The 23,260-nt window shown below is 62.0% G+C and overlaps 2 protein-coding genes across 4 annotated transcripts; both read right to left on the bottom strand.

Annotated features, from left to right (window-relative positions):
- Positions 1 to 690: 690 nt before the first annotated feature.
- ENDOU (endonuclease, poly(U) specific) lies at positions 691 to 7,472 on the bottom strand. Its single transcript, XM_003643121.6, has 9 exons — positions 7,283 to 7,472; positions 3,647 to 3,781; positions 3,481 to 3,510; positions 3,160 to 3,331; positions 2,239 to 2,438; positions 2,045 to 2,158; positions 1,727 to 1,833; positions 1,287 to 1,429; positions 691 to 1,085 (listed from the first exon to the last, which is right to left on the bottom strand). The coding sequence occupies exons 1-9, from the start codon at positions 7,347 to 7,349 to the stop codon at positions 971 to 973; spliced, it is 1,083 nt and encodes a 360-aa protein (XP_003643169.2). The 5' UTR covers positions 7,350 to 7,472; the 3' UTR covers positions 691 to 970.
- A 2,265-nt stretch (positions 7,473 to 9,737) lies between these two features.
- RAPGEF3 (Rap guanine nucleotide exchange factor 3) lies at positions 9,738 to 22,611 on the bottom strand. Of its 3 annotated transcripts, none has more exons than XM_015300251.4 (27): positions 22,236 to 22,611; positions 17,537 to 17,590; positions 17,173 to 17,279; positions 16,948 to 17,069; positions 16,697 to 16,871; positions 16,401 to 16,485; positions 16,165 to 16,225; positions 15,853 to 15,929; positions 15,580 to 15,726; positions 14,996 to 15,105; positions 14,759 to 14,847; positions 14,276 to 14,354; positions 13,910 to 14,060; positions 13,744 to 13,820; positions 13,511 to 13,550; positions 13,337 to 13,418; positions 13,112 to 13,258; positions 12,937 to 13,034; positions 12,267 to 12,392; positions 11,979 to 12,160; positions 11,813 to 11,903; positions 11,272 to 11,322; positions 10,910 to 10,997; positions 10,757 to 10,821; positions 10,482 to 10,536; positions 10,327 to 10,398; positions 9,738 to 10,058 (listed from the first exon to the last, which is right to left on the bottom strand). In XM_015300251.4, the coding sequence occupies exons 1-27, from the start codon at positions 22,542 to 22,544 to the stop codon at positions 9,940 to 9,942; spliced, it is 2,859 nt and encodes a 952-aa protein (XP_015155737.3). In that variant the 5' UTR covers positions 22,545 to 22,611; the 3' UTR covers positions 9,738 to 9,939. The 3 variants fall into 3 exon arrangements, with proteins under 3 accessions (XP_015155737.3, XP_040510763.1, XP_025001357.2); XM_040654829.2 differs by lacking the exon at positions 22,236 to 22,611 and adding an exon at positions 19,181 to 21,021; XM_025145589.3 differs by lacking the exon at positions 22,236 to 22,611 and adding an exon at positions 18,270 to 19,139.
- Between the last annotated feature and the right edge of the window lie 649 nt (positions 22,612 to 23,260).

The following is a 23,260-nucleotide window of genomic DNA, read 5'->3' as shown; positions in this document are numbered from 1 at the left end:
CCGCCCGTCAGAGCAGCATCCCCACCCTGGGACCCCGGGATGCTGCAGAAGGGTTGGGGGGGCGAGGGGAGTGTAAATAGGGTGGGACATAAAGTCGCCCCGCTGCTGGTGGCTGTGCTGCCAGCAGCACCCGAAATCCTAAGGGGAGGAGGAGGAGGGGGTGCGTGTGTAGGGCTGAGCATGGGGAGGAGGATGGGAGCAGAGCGCTTTAAGGGGGCTCGGCACGGTTTTGGGGTCTTTGTCACCCCCAGGGTGTGGGGACGGTGTGGGGATATGGGGGACGGAGCTGCACTGGTGGTCGTCTCCTTTGGACGTGCTGCACGCGGGGCTCCCGGGTTCGTGCGCTGTGTTGGGGGGCGCTGGGGGGGGCCGGGGGTCTCTGGGGAGAGTTCAGCTGGGCTGCGGTGCAGGCGGCCCCACTTCCCCTGTGATGGTCCCCGGGGGGGGGGGGACACAGCCTCAGGGACACAGCAGCTCCGAGGGCCCCCAGTGGGGCAATTCCTTGGGGCAGGACCCACCGGCAGCTGCCTGGAGCAGGAATTAACCCGTTAGCACCCAGCTGGCTGCAGGGCTGGGAGGAGGGAGTTGGGGGGGGGGGTTGGGACGGGACAATTTCTGGGGTGCTGCTGCAGATGGATGAGCAACACGGAGGCCCCCAAACCCACCCTGACCTGCAAGGAACTGAATGCATTTCCTTCCAGCATCAGCATTTATTCCACTCAGGGTTACTTCTGTCCACTGCAGACCCCTCACGGCCCCTCGGCTGTCCCGCTGTGAGCAGGCAATGCCACACTCCATGGCACCGGGGCTGCCGTCTCCATCCTCCCACAGCCTCCATATGGGCCGCCCTATTCCACACCGGTCCTGTGGCCATCTGCCTCCCAGGGCAGGACCAGCCCTGCCCCACACAGGGGGGCCGTGCTGTGGGGCCGTGGCCGCCCCATTCCTCCCGGCCGGGACGTGGATGGGCTCAGGGTGAGATGACGTAGGCAGCGGCGATGTATTTCTTGCCGTGGCCATAGGTGGACTTGGTCCAGGTGTAGGTCTGGATGCTGACGCCGTGGCCACCCAAGCTCAGGTGACACCTGTGGGGACACGCAGCTCTGCTCCACCCCATCACCTCCATGGGGCGCTCCTGGGGTCCCCACGTCCCCAACCCGACCCCAAAGCTGAGGGCAGTGGGACCTGGCTCAGCTGCTCCATAGGGTTCCCCAAATCCAGAATGGGGACGGGAGGGCACCGCTGGCTCCGCGGCCATAGGACAGACAGATGGATGCAGTACTTACGCCCTCCCAGGTCGGGCAATGAAGCACAACGTGTAGATGCCAAATTCAAACTCGGGGCTGCAGCCAATGAACGCGGAGCCCACCTCCTTGTAGAAGCCGTCCCAGCTGAACTGCAGCCCCAGCACGTCAGGGTAGGTGTCCCACTGGGAGCAGCAGAAGGGGGGTTGGGAATGAGATCCTCCATAGCAGGGCATAGGAGCCAAGCAAAGCCTTCCTGAGCCCCAAGCAGGGCACTCCCAGCCCCATATCTGCCCCGTTCTCCCATTGCAGTGGGACCTCCCCACCCTGCTTCCATCCCAGGGTCCCTATATGGGGGCGCAGCAGGCTGAGCCGCTCTGCCCCAATCCTGGGGGTCTTGGTTTCCCCCCTTGGGATGTAGTTGATGGAGTGGGGTCGGCACCCCGTGCCCAAATCCTGCCCTGCCCCATGGGATGGCTCACCGGCCCGTCGAAGTTGTGGCTGAAGTAGTTGACCAGCCCCTGCTTTTCCAGGAGGTAGAAGCGGATCCAGTTGTGAAATCCACTCACTTTCCCCTTTTTAATCTCCCCTAAACACAAAGGAGAATTGAGGTGAGGCGGGCACCCCCACCCCAAACCCCCCAGCTCTGCCCCCCTAAACCCGGCATGCACTCAGCTGGGGCCGAACCCCCCCAAATCCCAACTCTGCTCTGTGCCGCTGCCCCCAACCCAACCCAAATCCCCCATCCAGGACCCCAGGGAGCCTCCCCGCCCTCCCCATCCTGCTGGGGCGCACTCCACCTGAGAAGACGTGCTCGAAGCCGCTGGAGTCCTTCTCCCCATCACCTCGGGAGTAGAGCCCGAACCACATCTCCTTCAGATCCTGCAGGAATTCCTCCTCGGAGCCGTAACGATCTGCGTGCAGAGGGAAGGAGCTGCGGGGTCAGCAATCGGACCCCATCGCGGCCGGCCCCGGCCTCGTGACCCACGCTCACTTTTCGTATGGAGGAAAGCAAAGAGTTTCTTCATGAGCTCCGTCTCCATCACCTCCCGGAGGAAGACGTCCTGCTCCCGCAGCTCCTCGGCCGTCACCTCCTCCTCACGGCCCGTCGCCCTCTGGTAGTTGTCCAGCAAACGGATGAAGCTGGAGTAGGTGGGTTTGGAGAAGAGCTTCTCGTTGACGTATGCGTAGAGCCTGGGAGAGAGCGGGACCCCAGCTGGGGAGGGGGAGGGGGCAGGGAGGTCCTATAGAGGGGTCTGGGTGGGTTGAGGTCTATGGGTTGAGGTCAATGGGATGAGGTCCAAGTGCTGCACGTGGGTCATAACAGCCACCAGGAAAGACGTGGAGGTGTTGGAGTGCGTCCAGAGAGGGGAATGGAGCTGGGAGGGGTCTGGAGCACAAATGTGATGGGGAGTGGGGTGGTTCGGTCTGGAGAAGGGGGGGCTCAGGGGAGACATTATTGCTCTTAACAGCGCCCTGAGAGGAGGTTGAGGTGAGGTGGGGACGGGAGGTGACGGCCTAAGGTGGCACCAGGGGTGGTTCATGTTGAATATTTGGAACAGTTTCTTCTCCAATAGAGGGGTGATGCATTGGTACGGACTGCCCAGGGAGGCGGTGGGGTCACCAACCCAGGAGGGGACAAGAAATGTGCAGATGTGGCACATGGGGACGTGATCGGTGGGCATGGGGGGATGGGTTGGGGTTGGACATGGAGATCCTGGTGGTCTTTTCCAACCTGAATGGTTCCATGATTCCACGACTCTTTGAGTAGGGATCCCACTTGAAAACCATCCCTGCCCCCAGCCTGGTCCTGGCCATAGCATCCCCTTGGGATCATTGCACCATTAAGGCTGGAAAAGCCCTTGAAGACCATCTAGCCCAACCTCCTGGCCGTGCACTGACGAAGCACACTCACAGCTCGGGGGAGCGGTCCTCCTGGAGCCCCGTTTGGTCGGGGGCAGCCCGGTGCTGCGGGTTGATGGTGATGTCGTTGGGTTGAGCCTTGTTGTGATCCGCCCCATAGAGCTGCTCGGAGACGCGGAGCAGCTCCTCGTCACTGATGGCATCGTGGCTGCTGGAGAAGTGCTCTGCGGGGAGAGATGGGAGCTGGGGGGGGATGGCATGAGCCCAGAGCACGGAGGGGTGCTCCCAGCCAGCATCAAGCCCTCCCTTTGGGGGCAAAAGCCTTCAGACGTGATGCTGCTCCCCGCAATCCCTGTGGGGTGATGCTGCTCACCTGCAGTGCGTCTGTGCGCCTCTTCCTCACCTGCACAGAGCCAAGAGAAGAGCTCAGGGTGAATGAGCTGCGCCCAGGACTGTGCACCCAATGCAAAGCAGCACGGGTGGGTGCATGCAGCCCTCTGCACCCCATCACGGGGTGCTGCCCACCCATCCGTGCTCACCTGCCCCGCAGTGCTCCGGGTAATCCCAGCAGCAGCTGTTGCGGCTCCGGCAGCCGACGTCGCAGTGGCACTCATCCTCATGGCTGTAGGGTTCCTCGCAGCGTCCCCTGCAGGAGTCGGGGTCCGTGTACAGGGCTTTGGGGGAGAGAAACAACAGTGTGGTTCTGTGGGGTGGGCCGGCAGCCCTGCTCCATCCAGACCCAAATCCGGGAGCGGCTCTTCCTTCCGGGTCCTGGTGGACAGCATGGGGTCAAGGGGACGGACAGGGGACAAAGGGACTGATAGGGGACAGCCACACTGAGGTGTCCAAGGGGGACAAGAGGAACCCTGGCTGTTGTGGGGCTGAGCAGCCCCTCTCTCTGCAGCATCTCAATGCCCACAGCACTGCCCATGCACTCCGGCACCGTTCCCTCCCCACTTTGGCAGAGTGAAATGGACCAAACTCCATGGCTGGAGCCGCTCGGGGTCCTCTGGGATGTTAGGGTGGATGAGTCGGGTTTGGGTTGGGTGAGTCCTCAGGACATCATCTCTGTGGTCATTCAGCCACGGGGACACTGCAGCCATTTGGCACCAGGAAGCTCCTTCCTGCCTCCTCCATCCATTCCTGCCCTGATTCACCCCTTAATGCCCGGCTCAGCCCATGCCCAGAGGAGCACCGCATTCCAGACGCCCTTATTTGCAATTTGCAATGAAAACAGAGGGCTCCTTCCTGAGCTATTTATACCATCCATGAGTCCTGCAGCTTCATTACACACCTAAAATTAGAGCTGAGCCCCGAGCTGTGCTATGAGTGGTGCCAACGTCGCGTCCCAAAAGGACAAGGGGTACTCGGGAAGCACCGCATGGCACCAATCCAGTCCCAATCCCAATCCAACCCCAACCCCTCTGTGACCTCCCGGTGTTGCGCTGAGTGATTTCTCCCTCCAACCACATTCCTTGCCCTGTCGTCGTGCGTTCCGCCCCAGCGATTTCTGCCTCTTGGAGCTGCCAAACCGTGGACCCACAGGTGGTACTGGGAGGGAAGGTGGGAGGGAAGAACCTCTTTGGCCCAACAGACCCAATTGGGCACTACTGGGTGCTGCTTGGCTTCCTGAGGTGCTCCTGGAGGAGGTCTGCCCGTGGTTCTACTTTGTCCCACCTGATGGGTTGAGGTGAGCGCTGCTCCATCTGCCCCCAGGTCACCCAGCAGGTCACCCGGTGGGGATGAGCAGCAGCAATCCCCATCCTGTCTCCATCCCACTCACTCCCAAAGCTCCACTGGGGATCAGTCACCCCGAATGACGCATCCGGGCTCATTTTCCAGCTGCAGCCCCGGGGGGATTGCACAAGGCAGGAGCTGCCCACGCATGGGTTAGCGCTGAGACGTTCCCTGAGCGTGTCATGGCAAAGCCCAGCACTGGGATGCACTGCAGCTCAGCGGGGCTGGGAGCTGCACAGAGCCCTCAGAGAGAGCTCAGCATCGGCCATTCCTTTCCAAGGTGCAAGAAGAGCTGCAGCATCCCAGACCTTTCCCTGCAGTGGGATGGCTGCAGGAGGATGCTTGCTTGAACCTAAGTACAGCTATAGGGCAGCGTGGAACTCTTCATGGTTGTGTTAGAGCTGCTGGAACTCTTAGAGGAGAAGAGCCAAAGGGAGAGCTGGCAGTGCTGGAGGAGGTCAGGAGGAGAGGGATATGTCCAGCAGAGCTCAGCACAGCATCTGTGCAGTGCTGTGCCCAAAGGATGCTGTGCCCAGGGGATGCTGTGCCCGTGGGGATGCTGTGTTCAAACGCTGTGCCAAAGAATGCTGTGCCCATGGGGCATTGTGCTCAAATGCTGTGCCCAGGAGATGCTGTGCCTGAAGGGTGCTGTGCCCATGGGATGCTGTGCCCAAAGGATGCTGTGCCCAGGGGATATTGTGCTCAAATGCTGTGCCCATGGGGATGCTGTGCTCAAATGCTGTGCCAAAGAATGCTGTGCCCATGGGGTGCTGTGCCCATGGGATGCTAAGCCCAAAGGATGCTGTGCCCATGGGGTGCTGTGCCCAGGGGGTATTGTGCTCAAATGCTGTGCCCAGGAGATGCTGTGCCTGAAGGGTGCTGTGCCCATGGGATACTATGCCCAAAGGATGCTGTGCCCATGGGGTGCTGTGCCCAAATGCTGTGCTCATGGGGATGCTGTGCTCATGGGGTGCTGTGCTCATGGGGTGCTGTGCCCAAATGCTGTGCCCAGGGGATGCTGGGATCCGTGTGGAGGGATCCAGGCTCGCCCTCCTGCCCTCACCTCTGACCCATCACTCCCCTACACAGGACTCAAGCTTTCTGCCCTCCCCCAGCAGAATCCTCTCCCCGTGGTTGCCAAAAGAGGCAAGTTGAGGCCAGATGTGGTTTTGGCAGCCAAACCCTCGGCACGGCCCCCAGGCAACAAAGGAGTCTGCACCGAGCTTGTCCCAAGGTCAGTGGATCCCCTGCCTGTACGGAGCCAAACAGTTCTTCAGCTCCTCAGCCAGAGCTTCCTAACGAGGGTCATTAATCAGGATGAGAACGTGGTGACTCCTCATGGGCAGCCCGACGTAGGAAGCAGCTCCTCTTACACCTCAGCCTTGCAAAACTCCTTGCTGCTCCTCCTGGGCTGCGCTGCCTGCTTCTGGAGCATCCGACACAGCTCACGGCGTCGGAACGGTGATGAAACTCCTTCGCTTCAGAGCAGACCACAGGTCCACACTTCGTGCAGGAATGCAGCAACGGCAGCAGCTCGTCACGTGCAGCGTGCCGATGAGCAGAGCCAAAAGCACGGCGCTCAGGCGCTGCTCCTCACTGCAGCAGCCATCCCTGCCCAACGCAGCCCTTCAGCCGCCCCACTCGCTCTGCTTAAACCCTTTGTTTTGTGTGCATTGCACTGCATGCAGCTCCTGGCCGTGCAGAGCGGGGCTGAGCCCTCCAACTCACACCGACAGCCGCAAAGACGATCCCTGAGCTCCACAACCACCTCTGGGTGACCGACGGGGTGACCAAACCCGCTGCCACCAGACCTGTCCCGCAGGTGCTGCCCCATTGACCAGCGATGCTCGCAGCTCTGGAAGCCGCCAGCAGCTCCGGTGATGCGCAGGGAGGTGATGACAGCTTTCACACCGCTTTGCTCACTGCCCGAGGTGTGAGCTGGTTGGGGGTGAAGCCAGGTGAGAGCCCCGGGGGTGCTGGGAGCCCCCAGAGCATCCTGGTGCGCTTCCGGTCTGAGAGCTGGAGCTGTGCTGGTGGTGCTGCGTGGCTGAGCCGGGCTCTCTGGGAGCTTTGGCTGGCATTTTTCATGGGCAAAGCACCCAAATTCATGTTGTGCCTTGCAACGCCTGGGCTCCACCACCACCCCCCCCTCCAGCTGCAAGGAGGAGATTTGTGGGTAAGGAATTGGAGGACGGAGGAGCAGAAGGAAGGTGAGTTTGCAGGAGGAGAGCACAGCGGAATGCCCAAACCCAGCCAAGAGATGGACAACCCCAACAGAACCCCCAGGGGAACCCTCCAGCGTGGAAACACCCCCCACTCTTTGGGAAGGATCCGACCCCATTCCAAGCACCTGGTGCCCCTGAGCTCCCCACTCCCCCAATCCCCCCTTCCTTCAGCCCAGTGCAGCCCCCCTCCCCACGCAGAGCTCTGGTACTCACAGCCCAAAGCCGTTCCCACCCCGAGGAAGAGGATGAAGGCCTTCATCACCCCGGCGCTCCGCAGCATCTCAGCTCTCTGGCACTAATGCGGGTGCTGCTGAGCTCTCCCTGCTATATGTGGGCCCCCCGGAGCCGAGGGAGGAGCTCTGGTGTAACCAAGGACCTCACTGCGGGCTGCACCCCAACTTCACCAGGACTCGTTACGTGTGCGCCCTAATTACAGAGTGGGAGGAGGGCTGGTAATTCCAGCTCCTGGGATTGCTCCACTCCTCCGTCTGCACGTCCCCAAGTGGACAGTTGTGGAGCAAAGGCAAAGCAGTGGGGTGTGTGTGGGGGGGGGTCTTCACCTCCTCACCTCCATGGGGGATCAGTGCAGGTATCGGTGCCGCTGGGTGCTGCATCCCCGCACCCCGTGCTTTCCCAGGGAGCCCCACCACTAGCCCTGCATGCAGCCCACTGCCACTTTCCTTCTGCCCACCCCCTCAGCAGGACCCACAACCCCCCCCCAACACCCCGACACCCCAAGCAGAGGTCCCTGCTCTGAGCAGCACTCAGCCCAGCAGATGCAACCTGTGACCCCCCCAGCAGCACCCATCCCACCCACACGGCTCACAGCGTCCCTCACACAGCTGGGCAGCTCCGTGCCATAAGGAAAAAGCTTTGGCAATCCTTCTCACCCCTCCGTCATTTCCTATCCTCCTCCCCAAGCTGCTGACCCATCCGTGCTGACAGCAGTTCTGTTTTCTGGGATGATTTGGCGTCATCACGAGCTGAGCGTGCACGGGCTGCCCCACACCCTGCACATGACCAGGGCTGGGAGATGCTGAGAGATTTGGCATTTTCTCATGCCTGTAATTGCTTCGGGACCGCCTTGCCATCAGCCTGAGGCGCCCGACACGGGCTGGGCTCGGATTAATGCTGGCTGTTCAACAGGGATGGGGGGAAAAATGCCCAACAAGCAGCACGAAACGGGGGGAAAAGAAAGGAGGATTCCTGGCTGCAGGAAGCGAGAGCGATGCCGCGGCGCGGCGTGTTGGCTGCAGCCATGGGGTGTCCATCCTGCTCCTCTCCGGGAGGCTGGGATGGGGTGGGGGTCCTTCAGCCCCGCAGGAGGAAGAGGAGGAGATGCTGGGATGTGGAGCAGCCCCACGCAGGAGGTGGGAGCCCAACACCTGCCCTCTCCTCTTGCACCCAAAGCTTCTCCCCGTGGAGGGCAGCCACCTCATGGGGCTTCTGCTGCCCACGGGAACTGCTGGTGGGAATGGGATCTAAAGGAGGAGGTGGAAACCCCAGCATAGGTTTAGCTTATGGGAAGTGCATGGAATGGGGGCTGCTGGAAGCAGGGGAAGCAGACAGGGCTCAGCTTTTCCACTCGGACAGAGATTTCTGCAGCCAAGCCTGATGTGAGGGCCAGCATCGTGTCTGCGGGAGGAAGGGAGAAGCGCCGGGATGCAACCACGGGCCCCAAGGCAGCAGATCTGTGAGCTGAAGGTAATCCGCAGGCTGGGATCCAGCTGGAAAGCACACAGCTCCCACTTAACCCTTCCTTCCCCAAAACGAGATCCTCCAGGTTGGGGCTCCTCGAGGGCAAAGAGCCCAGAGAAGGTGATGGGAGGAGATCTGGGCTGCCACATTTGGGGCCACGTGGCTGGGCAGAACTCCCCTGCTTTGTCCCGGCTCACCTGGGTGCGCTCAGAGGGAGGTGCTCCATTCAGGAGCCAAGATGGGAACCGGACCCCCCGCCCACCCCACCGGTGGAACAACCCCAGAACCAAGGAGCAGGGGATCCCAAGGGCCCTGACACGGACACAGGGGGTCCCAGGACCCCACGTCCCACCCTGGAGCTGGCTGCAAGGTTTGAATCTTAGCTGTGATGGGGAGTTTTATTGTAAGCAACCCACCCCCATGAGCTGCGAGGCGGAACGCAGCAGTGCTCTGGTCCCTTTGTACCCCAGCCTTGCTTGGCACCCTTCTAACGCGGGAAGAGTTTAGGGGCAGGGATCAGCCTTGCAGCCCACAGCTCCACTCCTCCTCCTCACAGCATTGGGACAATCATTGGGATGCTCCATGCACAGCCAGGGGTGCTCTGCAGGGAGGACTGGGTGGGGGTTTGGGAACAGCCTGATCCGATCCCCATCTCCATCACTGCATCTTCCTCCCACCACAACGGATGCTGTCCCATCTCTGCTGCTGTTCTTCCCCCGTCCACGTGGGGAAACTGAGGCACGCGGGTGGCCGAGCTTAGCCCAAGCTGTGCTCCCGGGGCCACGCAGCTCCAGGGAGCCGAGATGGAGGACACAGCACAGCCCAGGGGGCAAACAGGACAGAGGGATGGGCGCCCCCCCCCGCCTAGCACCCCCAGGGCAGGCAGCATTGGTGCTGGGGGGCACCCAGGGTACCCCGACTGCGCAAGGAGCGAATACAGGCTGCTGCACGAAGTAAGGTGAGCACAGCCTCGCATACAAAAATACCTCTATTGCTCACTGCGTGGGGGCTGCAGACCCTGCTGTCTGTGGCCTCACCTTCCCACAGCCCCCGTGGGCTCCCGACTGCACGGCCGAGTCCGGCTCCCATAGCAGAGCCACGGGGCTGCTGTGCCATCAGCACACGCAGTGCCACGGCCCCGCTGCGTCCTCGCTCCCTTTCCCTGCTGCCCATCAGGACTCCAGATCACGGGAGAGCCGCAGCAGCTCCTTCTGGCTGTCGATGGCTCTCAGGTGCTGCAGATATGCCCAGGTGGAGACGGGGCTCCGCACGCTCAGCGACTGCTCCGAGCCTGCAGGGTGAGGGATGGGCTCAGTGAGGACCCCCCCTCCTCAATGCTCACATCTCCATCTCTGCCTGCAGTCTGACCTACAGCTCCTCCTCCATCCCCCCAACTGGGTTTGTGGGTCCTCCTGGAAACGCCAAGGAACCAACAGCACCATCCCAGCATTCACAGCCCTCCACCATTAAAGAACAACAGGCACACCAGTGGACCCCCCTTAATACACTTAATGAGCGAACCCCATTAAGAGCCTGGGGTCACCCAGCCCCACACCTACATGTGCTGATCCTGATGGCCCTGGCATCCTCTGGTCGGTGTGGGGAGCGATTCCGCAGCGGGGACAGCGGAGCTGGGGGCATACAGAAAGCAGGAGCTGAGTGATGGGCCCCCCAGCCCCACGACGCCCCCAGCCCCACTCCCTGCCCCACTCACCGTGTGCCTGGCCCCGGCAGCGCTGCAGGATGCGCACCGTCTTCGCCATCATGTGCTGTGGGCAATGCACAAAGGTGACTTTGCTGCCACCCAGCACCATTTTGCTCCCGGCTGGGAAAACATCATCCCCTGCAGCCTCAGCAGAAGCTGCTCCGTGCCCTCCCCACCCCTCCCCACCCCCACCGTCGGGCACGGCTGATGCTGAGTGGATGCTCTGGGCCAAGCAGTGCCCCCAAAGGGTGGGCCGAGGGGAGCAGCCCCCCACCGCCGCTCACCATCTTCTCAAAGTTGATGAGGTTCTCAGCCAGCGTGCGGTTGCCTTCGTGGATGAAGGTCATGTCTGCAGCAGAAAGGGGTGTGGGGGGGATCAGGGTGAGCGCTGGGTTTGGTTTCTCGGTCCCCTGCGTGCACAGAGCCGTGGGACGCACCTTTAAGGAGGAGGGGGACGAAGGGGATGATGGGGGGGCTCAGCTTGGCGACGGCCAGACGATAAACCCGGTGGTTCCATGATGGGTCCTGGGGACAGGCAGAGGGACGGGGGCTGGTGGGGCAGCAGAGAGGTGGGGAGGGGGTGCCCCGCAACAGCACATCCCAAATGCGGGAGCATGAGTTGCACCACCTCCGTGCCATCCCTGTGACTTTGTGTATTAGGGGAAGGAGGGGCAGCAGGGAGTGGCAGTAAACCCCGAGATATGGGGGCAGGCGCAGACCCCCCAGCTCTGCTCCCTGAGCCCTAAACCCCATCCCATCACTGAGACCCTCCAGCTCCATGGGAAGCAGCCACACTCACCAGCATCCGCTCCAGCGCCGCGTGCAGCTTACGGATCTTGTGGGGCAGCCTCTGCACAGAGAGGGGGTCAGGACCTCCACGCACCTCCAAGCCCCCCATCCCAATACCCCTCTTTGGGATCTGTGATGTTGCTTGCTCTGGGTGCTTGGCAGCAACGATCCTTCCAACCCAACCATCCCATGGTTCCATGATCTTTAAGGACCCTTCCAACCCAACCATCCCATGGCTCTATGACCTTTAAGAACCCTTCCAATGCAACCCATTCCACACCTCTATGACCTTCAAGGACCCTTCCAACCTAACCATCCCACGGTTTCATGATCTTTAAGGACCCTTCCAACCCAACCATCCTTGATCTTTAAGGTCCCTTCCAACAGCTGCCTCCTGATCTTGGTGGGAAATGCGCTCCACGCCTCCCCAGGTCTCAGAGTGCAGCTCAGGTAGGAACCCAGCAGCCTGGCCACCCCTGATCTTTGTCATGGAGACTTGGATCTGTCACTGCGGAGCCCAGGGGAGGTGGCAGGAGCCCATGGGCTGTTACCTCCCAGGTCTTGGCAAGGCGGCTCACGGCTGTGTTGCTCACACCAAACATCACCGCGAAGAAGGAATTCAGATTCTTCTGCTCCTTGAGGCTGCGGGCAGGGGGTGAGGTCAGAGGGGGAGCCACCACCGTGTCCCAGCGGGGAGGGGACGTTGGGGACGCTCACTGTGCAGCCAGCTTGATGAACTTGCGCAGCAGTTGGGCTCTCCTGCCCAGCTCGGGGCAGAGGCACAGCTCGGTGGCCACCCAGTACTGCAGCTCATTGAAACGCCGCATCATTCGCTCCAGGTTGGCCGTCGTCACCTCGTGGAACTTCTGTGGCCCCATGATGTAGTGGATCATCTCCACCTGGCGTGGGAGAGGATGGGAGGGGTCGTGACAGGGGGACCCCCAGAATCACCCCGGAGGGTTTGCCCTCCCCCCAGCCCCCCTGGCATCCAGGTGCTGCCCTCACCTGGTGGATGCTCTTGAAGAGGTTCCAGTCGTGGTCGGTGAGGTGGCTGGCCAGGTCCTTGGAGCTGATGAGATCCAACGTGTCCGAGGAGCCAACGTGGGGGCCCAGCTGCTCAGGGTGGGGGGTCTGCACACAGATTGGGGGTGAGGGACACCCCAACCCACAGCCAGGATCACAGCCTGTGGCTGGGCTCACCAAGGCCCTCCATCACCTCCACTTGGCTCACGGGTCCCCCCCTGCTGCCCAGTCCATTGAAATCCCCTCCATCCTCTCCATGGTGTTTCATGGCTCCCCTTATTGCTCAGCACATTGAAATCACCTCCAGCGGGATTCATGCCCCCCCTACCGCCCAGCTTGCCAAAATCCCCTTCATCCTCTCCATTGTGGCTCTCTGATCCCCTTCCCTCACTCATCAAACCCTCTCCCTTCTGGCTCATGGGTCTCCCTCTATTCCCTCCTGCTCAGCCCATTGAACTCCCACCCATCCCCTCTATCTCAGCTCACAGATGCCCCCCATCTCCTCACGGACCCCCCTGGAGCTGAAGGGCCAGGAGCAGCGCCAGCAGCTGTGCTCCACGGGGCAAAACGAAGCCCAGCCCAGCTCCAGAACCACAAGGCGAGGATTCCCCCCCGGCACCTCCCACCCCATGCAGACCCTCTCCCAGCTCACCAAACCTCCCAGCTCCTCCATGCTGACAGCAAAGAGCCGCTCGTTGAGGCCCAGCGAGGTGAACACCCCCACGGCGTCCAGCTGCAGCCCCACTTTATCTGCAGGGGATGGGAGGATGGGTGCCGGGCTGCTGCAGAGCTCAGGGACCCTGAGGTGCCCCGGGACCACCACTCACCTCCGGCTGAATTCACCTTCACCAGGAGGTGCTCTCCATCCCAGCCCAGCTGTGGGGTGAGGGACTGCAGCACATCCCTCACCGACGCGTTGACGGGCAGCACCGTCACCAGGCACGAATGGTCGGCTCTGTAGACCTCGTAGGGCACTGTCAGGGTGGAGGTGTCAGCACTGTGGCCACGTCCATTGGGTTCGGGTGCCGTGGGTGCGCCTGCAGTCCCCGTACCTTTATCGTGGGCTCTTAAGGCACAGCTGCTGCTCAAAGCCGCCTCGTCTTGGCTGGAGAGCCAGCTCATGGAGCTCCGAGACTGCAGGGAGAGGGGGGAGAGCGGGAAGCATGGCACCCCTCTGATACCCCGTCCCGTCTCCCTGTTCCTGACACCCCCAGGGCTGCCCCTACCTTGGGCTGGGGAGAAATGCTGCCGTCCCCGTTCTCCATCCTGCACCAAGAGGAGGAAAGGCGCTGTTAAGAGGGCAGCAGCGCTGGGGATGCCACCCGTGGGGGCACAAGGATGGAGGTGGCACCGGGTGATTATGGGATGGAGACGTCCGCGGTCACCCCGAGGGCACAAGGACCCAACGGACGGAGGTGGCGCCGGGTCATTATGGGATGGAGATGCCCATGGGACTCACGCTCGGGGCCGCCGCCGCTCCTGCTCCTGCACCATGGCCCCCAGCCGAGGGTCCTGGCTCGCCAGGTCGGCGAGGCTCTATGGGAGGATACGGGGGGGGGTACACCACTCAGTGTGACACAGCGGTGACATGGGGACCCCGCGGGGACACCCCGTGCTCCCAGTACCTGCAGCAGAGCCGTGGTGCTGCGGTCGCCCTGCAGCAGCCTCCCATAGAGCAGCACCCACTGGCTCACCAGGCGCAGGATCTTGCGGCGCTTGTGCAGGCAGTAGGTGGCTTTCTCCTGCTCTGAGCCATCCAGCGGCTCCGCACGGAAACTGGGACCAGTTAAGGGCACCAGTATGGAGGACGTGGGCAAAGGCAGCGAGGGGACCCCTCGCCCCACGAGGACAGGGAATGGGGATGCGCCCTTCGCTTGGAGATTTGGGGTTCCCACCGCCATCCCAGTGTCCCACTGGGGGGACAGGGACCAAGGTGGTCCCTGCAGGAGGGGCTGCGTGCCACGGGCCCCCCATCAGCAGCAGAAGGATATTGATGCAGCAGAGCCCTGCAGAGCTGCGAGGTCGGCATGAACACAGTGTAGGTCAGCAGGAAATCCCCTAGGAGTGTGTCTGGAAGAGAGCAGACAGCCCCGCTGTGCTGCGCCCGCACCGGGCTGGGAACATCCCTGTGGGGTTGCCATGGGGTCTTCCACCCCACAGCTCCCACCGGGTAACGTTCGGCTTCTAAAGGGCTGAGAAGAATGCAGATATAAATCTATTATTTGTTTCGGAATGAAGGGAAAGGCTTTTTGGAATGGAAAGCATAAGAAATTGTGCGCAGGGAGGAGGTTGGATGCCGGCTCTGCAGCTCTGGTTTTTGACCCGCTGGGGACACCTCCTGGCTCCTGAATCTCCCTGTTCTGCAGCTCCGCGTGGGGGGTGTGGGGATGTGGGAGAGGAGGGAGGAGACGCTCTGCAGTTCTCCCAGCCCAAAGGAGGGGTTTGATGGAGACGAAAGGGCAGCCCCCACCTACCCACGGGGTCGTAGAGCGTGGCATCGAGCCTCATGAACTCCAGCAGGTGCTCCAGGATCTTCTCTGGCGTCCCGGCCATCACCAGGTACCTGATGTGCATCAAGGACCCGGCGCTCAGGACGGCTTTGGCATCCCCATCGCCACGATTCTCCCCACATTCCCCAAGAGAAGGCTCGGGGAAAGGCCAGCAGTGTGCCTGCAGCAGGAGGGATGGGGACGGGCAGCTGGCGCTGTCACCTGCTGCTCCGCGTGGCGGCCGGCTGGCTGCTGCCTCCCTGCAGGTTCTTCTGCAGCACCAGCACCACCTTCCCGTGCTCCTTCAGGCGCATGGTGTTGGCTTCCACGTCCTAAATGGGGAAAGCAGCCTTCAGCCTGGCTTGGTGGCTGCAGCCTGTCCTCCCCAGGCAAAGATGGCCAGCAGCAAGCAGCACGGGCTGCAAAGTGCATTGCACACACAGCTGTTTGCACCCTAGCACTCCATTGGCATTACATGGCAGCTCAGTGCACCCCAGCACCCTGTTGGCATTGCATGGTAGTTCACTGCACCCCAGCACCCTGTTGGCATTGCATGGTAGTTCACTGCACCCCAGCACCCTGCTGGCATTGCATGGTGGTTCACTGCACCTCAGCACCCTGCTGGCATTGCATTGCAGCTCAGTGCACCCCAGCACCCTGCTGGCACTGCACGGCAGCTCACTGCAAATGATAACCATCCCCCTGCAACCACCACACTCTGCACATCCCAGAGCAAACCCCACACCCCACAGCCCCAGGAGAGTCCTGGGATGGTGCCCAGCTCAGGAGCCCCCCCAGCTGCCCACCTTGAGGATGCGGTTGAAGTCCTGCTTGTCCACCCGCAGGAAGTGGCAGTTGTCCTCCCTCAGGATGATGCTGGCTGCTCGGGGAGCATCGTTCACCAGTGCCAGCTGCCCAAAGTCGTCCCCTTCATGCAATGTGGCCACCAAGCCCTGCAAGGGGACAGGGCTTACCCAAACCCAAAGCCGGACCTGACCCACGCCAGGTTGGAGAAATGGGGTGCCCGTTGGCACCGAGGTGGCAGCAAAGATGGGGTGGCTGCGTGGGGACGCACCTACCTTGCCGTGGGTGACCACATTCACCGAACCCTTCCAGACGATGTACCACGAGGTGCCTTTATCCCCTTGGCTGAACACTGCGGGGGGAAGTGGTGGTGTGAGTGGGACCCACAGCATCCCTCATCAGCCCCCAACCCAACAACCCACAGCCAGATGGGTGAGACCCCAGGTTACCCTCATCCCACCCATCCACCCCTGCTCCATAGGGCCAGCAGGAGCATCCACGCGGACAGCAACGCCCACCCAACCTGGGGATGCTGTCCTAGGGGCCATCCCATCCCCCAGCACATGGCATTCAGTGGGGACACTCACACACGGTGCCGGCTCGCTGGTGCGACTCGAACATCAGCACAGATGCCAGCTCCCGTTTCACCTGCAGCAAAGGGCAGCCACCCTCAGCATGGAGGGGACACACAGGGTGACAACAGGATCCCAGGGTTGGCTGCAATGGGCCAGGAGAACGGGAGGATGCCCAGAGGGGAGGCAATGGGATGCAGGAGGCTTTGGAGGGGATGGATGCGGGGCAGCAGAGTGCAGCCCACACTCACCGAGTTGGAGAGGTGAGCCACGGCTTTAATGTGGAGCAGCTCCTCAAAGATGAGCTCCAGCTCGTCCTCTGTGCGCTGAGCAGGCCTGGGAGGGGGGCAGGGGTGGGAAGTGGCCACTGGGAGCATCTCAAAGCCCTGCGCCCCCTCCTGCATCCTCTCCAGTTCCAGAGGGGGCAAGGATGCTCAGGATACCCCTATCTTCAGCAATTCCAGCCACGCACGGAGCAGGATGGAAGCGAGGCCCCAGAAGCCCCCAGGAGCAGCCAGAAGCCCCCCAGAAGCCCCCCAGCACTCACGGTTTGCGCAGGGCCATGGTGAGCAGCGCATCGGGCCCCAGCTGTGCCAGGAAGGTCACCGCCTCCAGCAGCTCCTCCGCATCCCGCAGCCCCACGCGGGGCTCAGGGCTCAGCTCCAACTCAGCAAAGCGATAGAACTGGGTGTCCTTGTCCTGGAAATGCCACTCCTGTTTCACTGCGGGGAGGGAAGAGCACGTGAGCCGGGCTGTGGACCCATGGGTGACCCGGTGAGCCCTCGGGGACCCCCTCACCGTGCGTCAGGACCCCGCCGTCCACCAGCACCTGCCCCACGCCGATGGCTTGGCTTCGCGTCTGGATGCCCAGCTCTGCATTCAGCATCCAGTCCACCAGCTCCTTCCCGGAGCAGCACCTCCTGCAAAGAGAGGGAAGCGTGAGGAAAACCCCCACTGTGAGGCTGCGGCACCCAGGAGCCCTCCGAGGGTCCCCAAAGGTGGGGTGGGTGCTGGAGGCCCCACCTGTGGTGCCGCAGGTGATGCTTGTGGTCCCGGATGAGGCTGGGGCTGGTGCTGGTGAGGTAGGTGAAGAGGAGCTTTCCAGCTCTCCAGATCTTCTCCGAGGATGCCTGGAGGGGAAATGAGGTTCTGTGGTGCACGGAGGGTGTGGGCAGTGAGAGCTCTTTGCACCTCTTTGTGCTCAACCCGCCCAGCACTCTGGTGAAGCCCATCCCGGCACCTCAGGATCTCCATCCCCAGCCCCAGGAATGGCTGATCCCAAAGGATGCACTGTCCCAACACGCCCCCCCAGCACAGCCTTCCTTTTGTTTCTCCCCCCATCAGCCCTTCTCTGAACGCCACACTCACGTCTCTGCAGCGTTCTCACCTGGGTAAGGCTGTGTCCATAGTCCAGGGAGGATTCAGCATCCAAAAGCGGGGTCTGGAAAAGCAAAAGGAAGGTGTTGGCGGCCCCAAAAAGAAGGGAAAATGAAATGAAATGCGATGAAATCCACAACAGCGCAATGCAAAGCAACGGAATGCAATGCAACCCTAACCCTGACCTTAGCCCTAACCCTAACTGCTAACCCTAACCACTAACCCTAACTCAATGCAGAGCAATGCAGTGTGACCCTAGCCCTAAATTTAACCCTAACCCAAATGCAACACTATGGAATGCAACGCAGTGCAATGCAATGCAATGAAAGCAATGCAATGCAGTGCAATACAAAGTAGTGCAATGAAATCCAAAGCAATGCAATGCAATACAAAGCAAAGCAATGCAATGCAATACAAAACAATGCAGTGCAATGCAATGCAACGCAAAGCAATGCAATGAAAGCAGAGCAGTGCAGTGCAATGCAATGCAAGCAAAGCAATGCAATGTAACCCTAACCCTAACCCCCTTCCACACTCTCTGCACAGACCATGCACCACTCAGCCCCATCCGCTCTGCACCAGGAGGGGGTGCACGCGCATCCCTGAGCCCCCAGCAGCACCGTCCTCCTGAAACCACAGCAAAGCCTCTGTTCTGCCCATCCTCACAAAGAACAGAACCCCTCCAACACCTGCGCCCACAAACCACCCATTCCCAGCTCCATTTCGGCCCATTTCAGCCACACCGAGGCGGCGTGCCCAGCGTGCACCACGGAGAACAGTGCAGGCACTGCTGGAAACCAGCAAGGAGGAGCCGAGCGGGGACACGAATGGATGTGGCTCAATGCATCCCACATCCCTGCACTGCAGCAGCCCCACGTGCACAGCGGGGACCCAACCCTGCAACCCGCCCTGCGGCCACGTTTCACTCCAGGACGGGGAGTGCGCCGAAGGGAGAGAGCTGGGAGATGAAAGGAGGAAGTTAAAAGCAAAGCCTTTGCACGCAGGGATCAAAGGCACCGATGTGAGACACAGAGCAAGTGCTCACTGCTGGCAGAGGACAGCAGAGCGACCTGCGGGGAGGGCAGGGCGAGGGAAAGCCCCAAGCTTCTCCTCCAGCTTTGAAGCCTCATCCAGGAGAGGAGGATGGAAAAGATGATGGATTCCAGCAGAAGGGCCCAGGGATGCTGCTCTGCACGCTGCAAACGTGAGCAGCTCCTGTTCAACCACAAGGGATGTCCCATCCAAATGACCACGGCTGCGATGCTCAGCCCTCTCCAGGGCCACATCTGTGACCTCCACCACTGCCCTTCCTTCTGGCCGTCGCCATCAGCAATGCTTCTTTTCCTCCTAACTCTGCTTTTTTTCTGCTGTTTTCCCCCCTTTTTGGCTGTGCCATCAGCTCCCCACAGCCCTTCATCGTGCACCGAAGGCAGCTGGAGTGTGAGCCCTATGGCACAGCACGGAGCTTCCTCCTGGGAGCATCACCAGGGCAAGGCTTTGTGCCCCCGGGTTGTTGGTGGAGGCTTTGCAAAACCCCCTTGGGCAGCTCCTGCAGCACTCAGGGCTCATGGAGGTGCTCAAAAGGCCATTTTGGGAAGCGCTTATAATGCGATTTTGGGAATTCAGAGTCTTCTGGGCTGGATCTTCCATGTACCCGAGCTGGTAAGGATGGTTTGAGCAATCCCATTGAGAGGCACAGAGCAGCTGAAAGTCTCAGCGCAGGAATCTGAGGCGGAGGAGCTGCAGAATCCCCCTCTACAAATGAATTTGATGCAAAATAAAACCGCTTTGCAGGGAGCTGAAGGGACCCCAAACCTGCTGGCACCGCCGGGTGCAGACAGGTGCCGGAGGTGGGCGCCCACCGCTGGGTGCTCTGCATGGCTCAGGCTGCTCCATCCCCTGCAGCCCTTCCTGCACCCCAAAGCCTTCCTCCTCCTCATCCTCCTCCTCGTCCTCCTCCTCCCTGGGCTCACGGCAGCCCTTTAGGAGAGGCTCAGGAAGGGGCAGAAGTAAAAGGGCTCAGGAGCGCAGCGCTCTCCGGCCACATCCGCAGCCTCCCGCAGTCACCGCCGCGGGGCCGCCGCCTCTTTACTCACTCTGCAAACTTTCCCCGTGCCGCGTGACGCCCCGCCGAGCAGGAAACGCACCGGCATTCGTCGAGCAAATGTTTGCAAAGCCGAAGCCGGGCTGAGGCCGGAGCTGCGGGACCCGCAGGGCGATGCCACCCGCTGCGCCCGTCCCCAGGCAGAGCCGCCTCCGCCGTCACCCCGTAACCCCGCACCGTCCTTGGGGCAGAGAGCCAAGATGCGCCACGGTGCTGCTCCGAGCAAGGACGGCGAAGGAGACCGAGGAGCCCTTCCCTGCCCAAGGACAGCTGCTCGCTGAGGTTTCTCCCCACCAGCCCCCCAAAACCCCTTCCCACGCAGCACCCCGCGGTTCCCAGGTCCGGCCTTCAGGATATTCAGGATATCCCCCCCCCCCACAACCCTTCCCAGCCCCCCAGTGGCTGCAGCCCCGCAGCCGCCGTCTCCAAAGCGCTTCTGAAGGAGTCTCCTGTTTCCATCTTCCTGCTTACGGGACAGGAGGGATCCTGGCGGGCTCCAGAAATCCGGCAGCCGCGGGCGAGCGGCCAAGGCCAGCAGTGAGCATTGCGCTTTGTTTGGGATCCCGGGGAAAAAACAACAAGGAGCTATTTTGGGTTTTACGGCTCCGGAGAAAGTCCTCGCCCATCCGCAGGCTCTGAAGGAGAGGCACCGCGCCAGGGGCTCAATTATCCTCAGGACCCCCATGGGGAGGGGTCCGTCCCCTCGGTGCACTGATGGCACACATGGGGTGACAATGACCGTGGCACACATGGGATGATGGTGGCACACAAGGAGTGACTGTGGCACACATGGGGTAACAATGACTGTGGCACATACGGGGTGACAGTGGCACACATGGGGTGACAATGACTGTGGCACACATGAGGTGATGGTGGCACACAAGGAGTGACTGTGGCACACATGCGGTGACAATGACCGTAGCACACATGGGGTGATGGTGGCAAACATGGGGTGATCATGGGACACATAGGGTGACGATGACCATGGCACACATGGGGTTGATAGTGGCACACATGAGGTGATGGTGGCAGACATGGGGAGACCATGGGGTGACAATGAGTGTGTCACACATGGAGTGACGGTGGCACAGATGGGGTGGGTGCAGCCACTGGGGACGGTGATTGGTGTCACCCCACTGAGCTGGGAGACATTCAGTGCCAGGGAGACCCCTGGAGAGGTGTTGGGGAGTGACGCGGAGCCGGAGCTGCAGCAATGGGGAGAAGGGATGCGGCGTCCCCAAAGCACAGCCAACCCAACCCTCCTTCCTACTCCCTGCCCCAGCACCCTACCTGCAAACACCGGGCAAAAAGCCCCTCCTGTCCCCTTCCCCACAAACGGCCACGGGGTGTCCCCAAGCACCAGGAGGCCAAACAGAGAGGGGGAGGGGGCCACAATTCTGCCATGCTGTGCGTGCCGCCACGCTTCGCGTTTTGCCCTGCGTTTCTGCCTGTCCAGCACTTCAAAGCAGCAGTGCTGCAATGTGCCGCTGCCCCGAGCTCTGTGCTCCTCAGAGAGCAAACAGCCCGCAGACCCCAAACCCTAAAAGTTCCGGGGAGAAAAGTATCAAGAAGAAAGATAGGGAACAAATAAAAGTGAGGGGGAGGGGGGGGGGGGGGGGGGGGGGGGGGGGGGGCAGAAAGTCAGAGAGGTTTTTGTTGTTCCGTTGCAGCAGGGGAAGCTTTTTGCTTTGGGAAGGAGGCTGTAGAGGAATGCAAACAGAATAAAGCAATTTCCCTTTGTTCCTTAAGGTTTGTCCTCGGCCGGGCTGCGTGAAGGTGAATGGCTGCAGCCCCCCCCCCCCCCCCAGCACTGAGGGGACAGAGAAGGGACTGTTTTGCCCCATAGGGGAATGCAGAGGGTTGGGGACGTGGCGGTGTGCACCGAACCGCTGCCAAGCAACCGGTTTCTCCTGTAAGCAACGGCCTGAGCTGCTGGGGAGGGAATGCATGGAACCCAGCGCTGGGTGTGGGAAGGTGTTTCCTGCTGGCAGTGGGTTGGGGTGCTCTGCCCGGGCGCTGTGCGGTGGAGCACGGTGGCACCGGGTTCGTTCCGTGCTGTGCTGCCAAATGTGCCCCGGGTCGGGGCTGAAGGCTGCGCGGCTGAGCTCACAGCCAAGGAACGGGAACAGGGAGAGCACGGCACGGACCTCGGGGCACCGGGAAGGCAGGGAAGGGCAGAGGGTCGCACTCAGCGTGGGGGTCCCGCTTGGCTCCACCTCCCCCAGCCCCTGCGTGCAGGGTGGGATGCTCCTGTAAAGTGCTTTCCCTCTCTTTCCTTAAGGTTTGTCCCGCTGTGGGAAAGGGGCGCCCCCAGCACGGAGGGGGCAGCGCGGGGTTGGCGATGGGGACATTCATCCAGCAGGTGCCAACAGCTCTTGGCAAAGGGACACGGAATGGGACGGGGGCGGGGGGGGAAGGGGGGGGGGATGGTCCTTCTGGTGAGGGGTGCAAAGGGAGGGGCGGGCAGCGTGCAGACTCCTGCAGGTGGGGTCAGTACCCGTGGTCCCCGCTGTCCCCGTGTCCCCATATCCCACCGTCCCCACTGCCCCACATCCCACCACCCTCGCGTCCCCATAACCCACAGCCCCGCCGTCCCCGCACTCACCCAGCGGATGCCCTGGATGCGGGGCAGACTCCCCCCCTCTCCCTCCAGCCTGATCTCGTAGCTGGAGCTCCGGAACAAGTGCATCTTCTTCAGCAGCACCGACAGCCGCTTACCGTCTCCACCGGAACCACCGGGTGACGGCGGCGGCGGCGGCGTGGGGGGTGGGACAGCCCCGGGACAACGCTCCAGCCCGGTCCGTCCGCAATGGGTCCCCACCGGAGCCGCTCCCCGCCGCTCCGCCTCCCCCCCGCTGCCGATCCCGGTCCCGGTTCCGGTGGCGGTGGCGGTCCCGGCCCCGCGCACCTTCATGCGGCGGCTCCGCGGGGCCGGGCCGGGCCGGGCTGGGCTCGGGATCGGTGCCGGTACCGCCGCCGCCGCCGCCGCCGCGCTCCGCCCCGGAGGGAGAAGGATGGGAGGAGGGAACGGGGCCGTCCCCGCACCCCGCCCCGCCCCGCCCCGCCCCGACGGCCGCGATCCCCCGTTCCCAACCGGACCCGAAGCGCTCCGCACCCCGGGGACCCTTTTAGGGACAGCCCATCCCCAAAGCTCCCACCTCCGTACCCCCCCCGGCCCCGACCTCAGCCCCATCCGTCAGCACCGCGCCGTCCCCGCGCGTCCCCGTCCCTCCTGGGATGTTCTGTCCCTTTTCCCACTGTGACACCCCCGAAGCCCCCCGGTATCCAAAGGTTTAGGGCAGAGATGGGGACCTGGAACACGGCCCGGGGGTCCCGGGAGTGCAGGCGTTGGGGCTTTGGGCCAGAAAGCAAAGGTTTGCTGCCAAAGCGAGCTGTCACTTTTGAAATTAACCCCGTTTTTGTTTTTTTTTTTTCTATTAAAATCTATATTTAAACAGCCCCACAGCCCAACCAGCAGGGAGGAACATCAGCTAAAGGCCAGCAGTCTGCAGGCACTGTGCTGCTGGCAGCCACCCCCGGGGGCTGCGGGGTCACATCGGGCTCCTCCCCACCATCACCACCCCGGGGAGTCGGGTAGGATGGGGAACTGCAGTCCTTCCTCCCACCATC

The sequence above is a fragment of the Gallus gallus genome, chromosome 34 (genome assembly GCF_016699485.2).
Source record: "Gallus gallus isolate bGalGal1 chromosome 34, bGalGal1.mat.broiler.GRCg7b, whole genome shotgun sequence".
Lineage (NCBI taxonomy): Eukaryota > Metazoa > Chordata > Aves > Galliformes > Phasianidae > Gallus > Gallus gallus.
The sequence above is the reverse complement of the archived record's forward strand: the minus strand, read 5'-3'. Positions and strand labels throughout refer to the sequence as shown.

Excerpts from the sequence above, each read along its gene's own strand:
- ENDOU (XM_003643121.6), bottom strand. The coding sequence starts at position 7,349 with ATGCTGCGGAGCGCCGGGGTGATGAAGGCCTTCATCCTCTTCCTCGGG. Across the intron at positions 3,332-3,480 it reads GGCGCACAGACGCACTGCAG|AGCACTTCTCCAGCAGCCAC; the intron begins GTGAGCAGCATC and ends CTCTCCCCGCAG. Across the intron at positions 1,086-1,286 it reads ATTGCCCGACCTGGGAGGGC|GTGTCACCTGAGCTTGGGTG; the intron begins GTAAGTACTGCA and ends GTGTCCCCACAG.
- RAPGEF3 (XM_015300251.4), bottom strand. The coding sequence starts at position 22,544 with ATGAAGGTGCGCGGGGCCGGGACCGCCACCGCCACCGGAACCGGGACC. Across the intron at positions 17,070-17,172 it reads CATCACCTGCGGCACCACAG|GAGGTGCTGCTCCGGGAAGG; the intron begins GTGGGGCCTCCA and ends CTCTCTTTGCAG. Across the intron at positions 13,821-13,909 it reads GCACCACGGCTCTGCTGCAG|AGCCTCGCCGACCTGGCGAG; the intron begins GTACTGGGAGCA and ends ATCCTCCCATAG.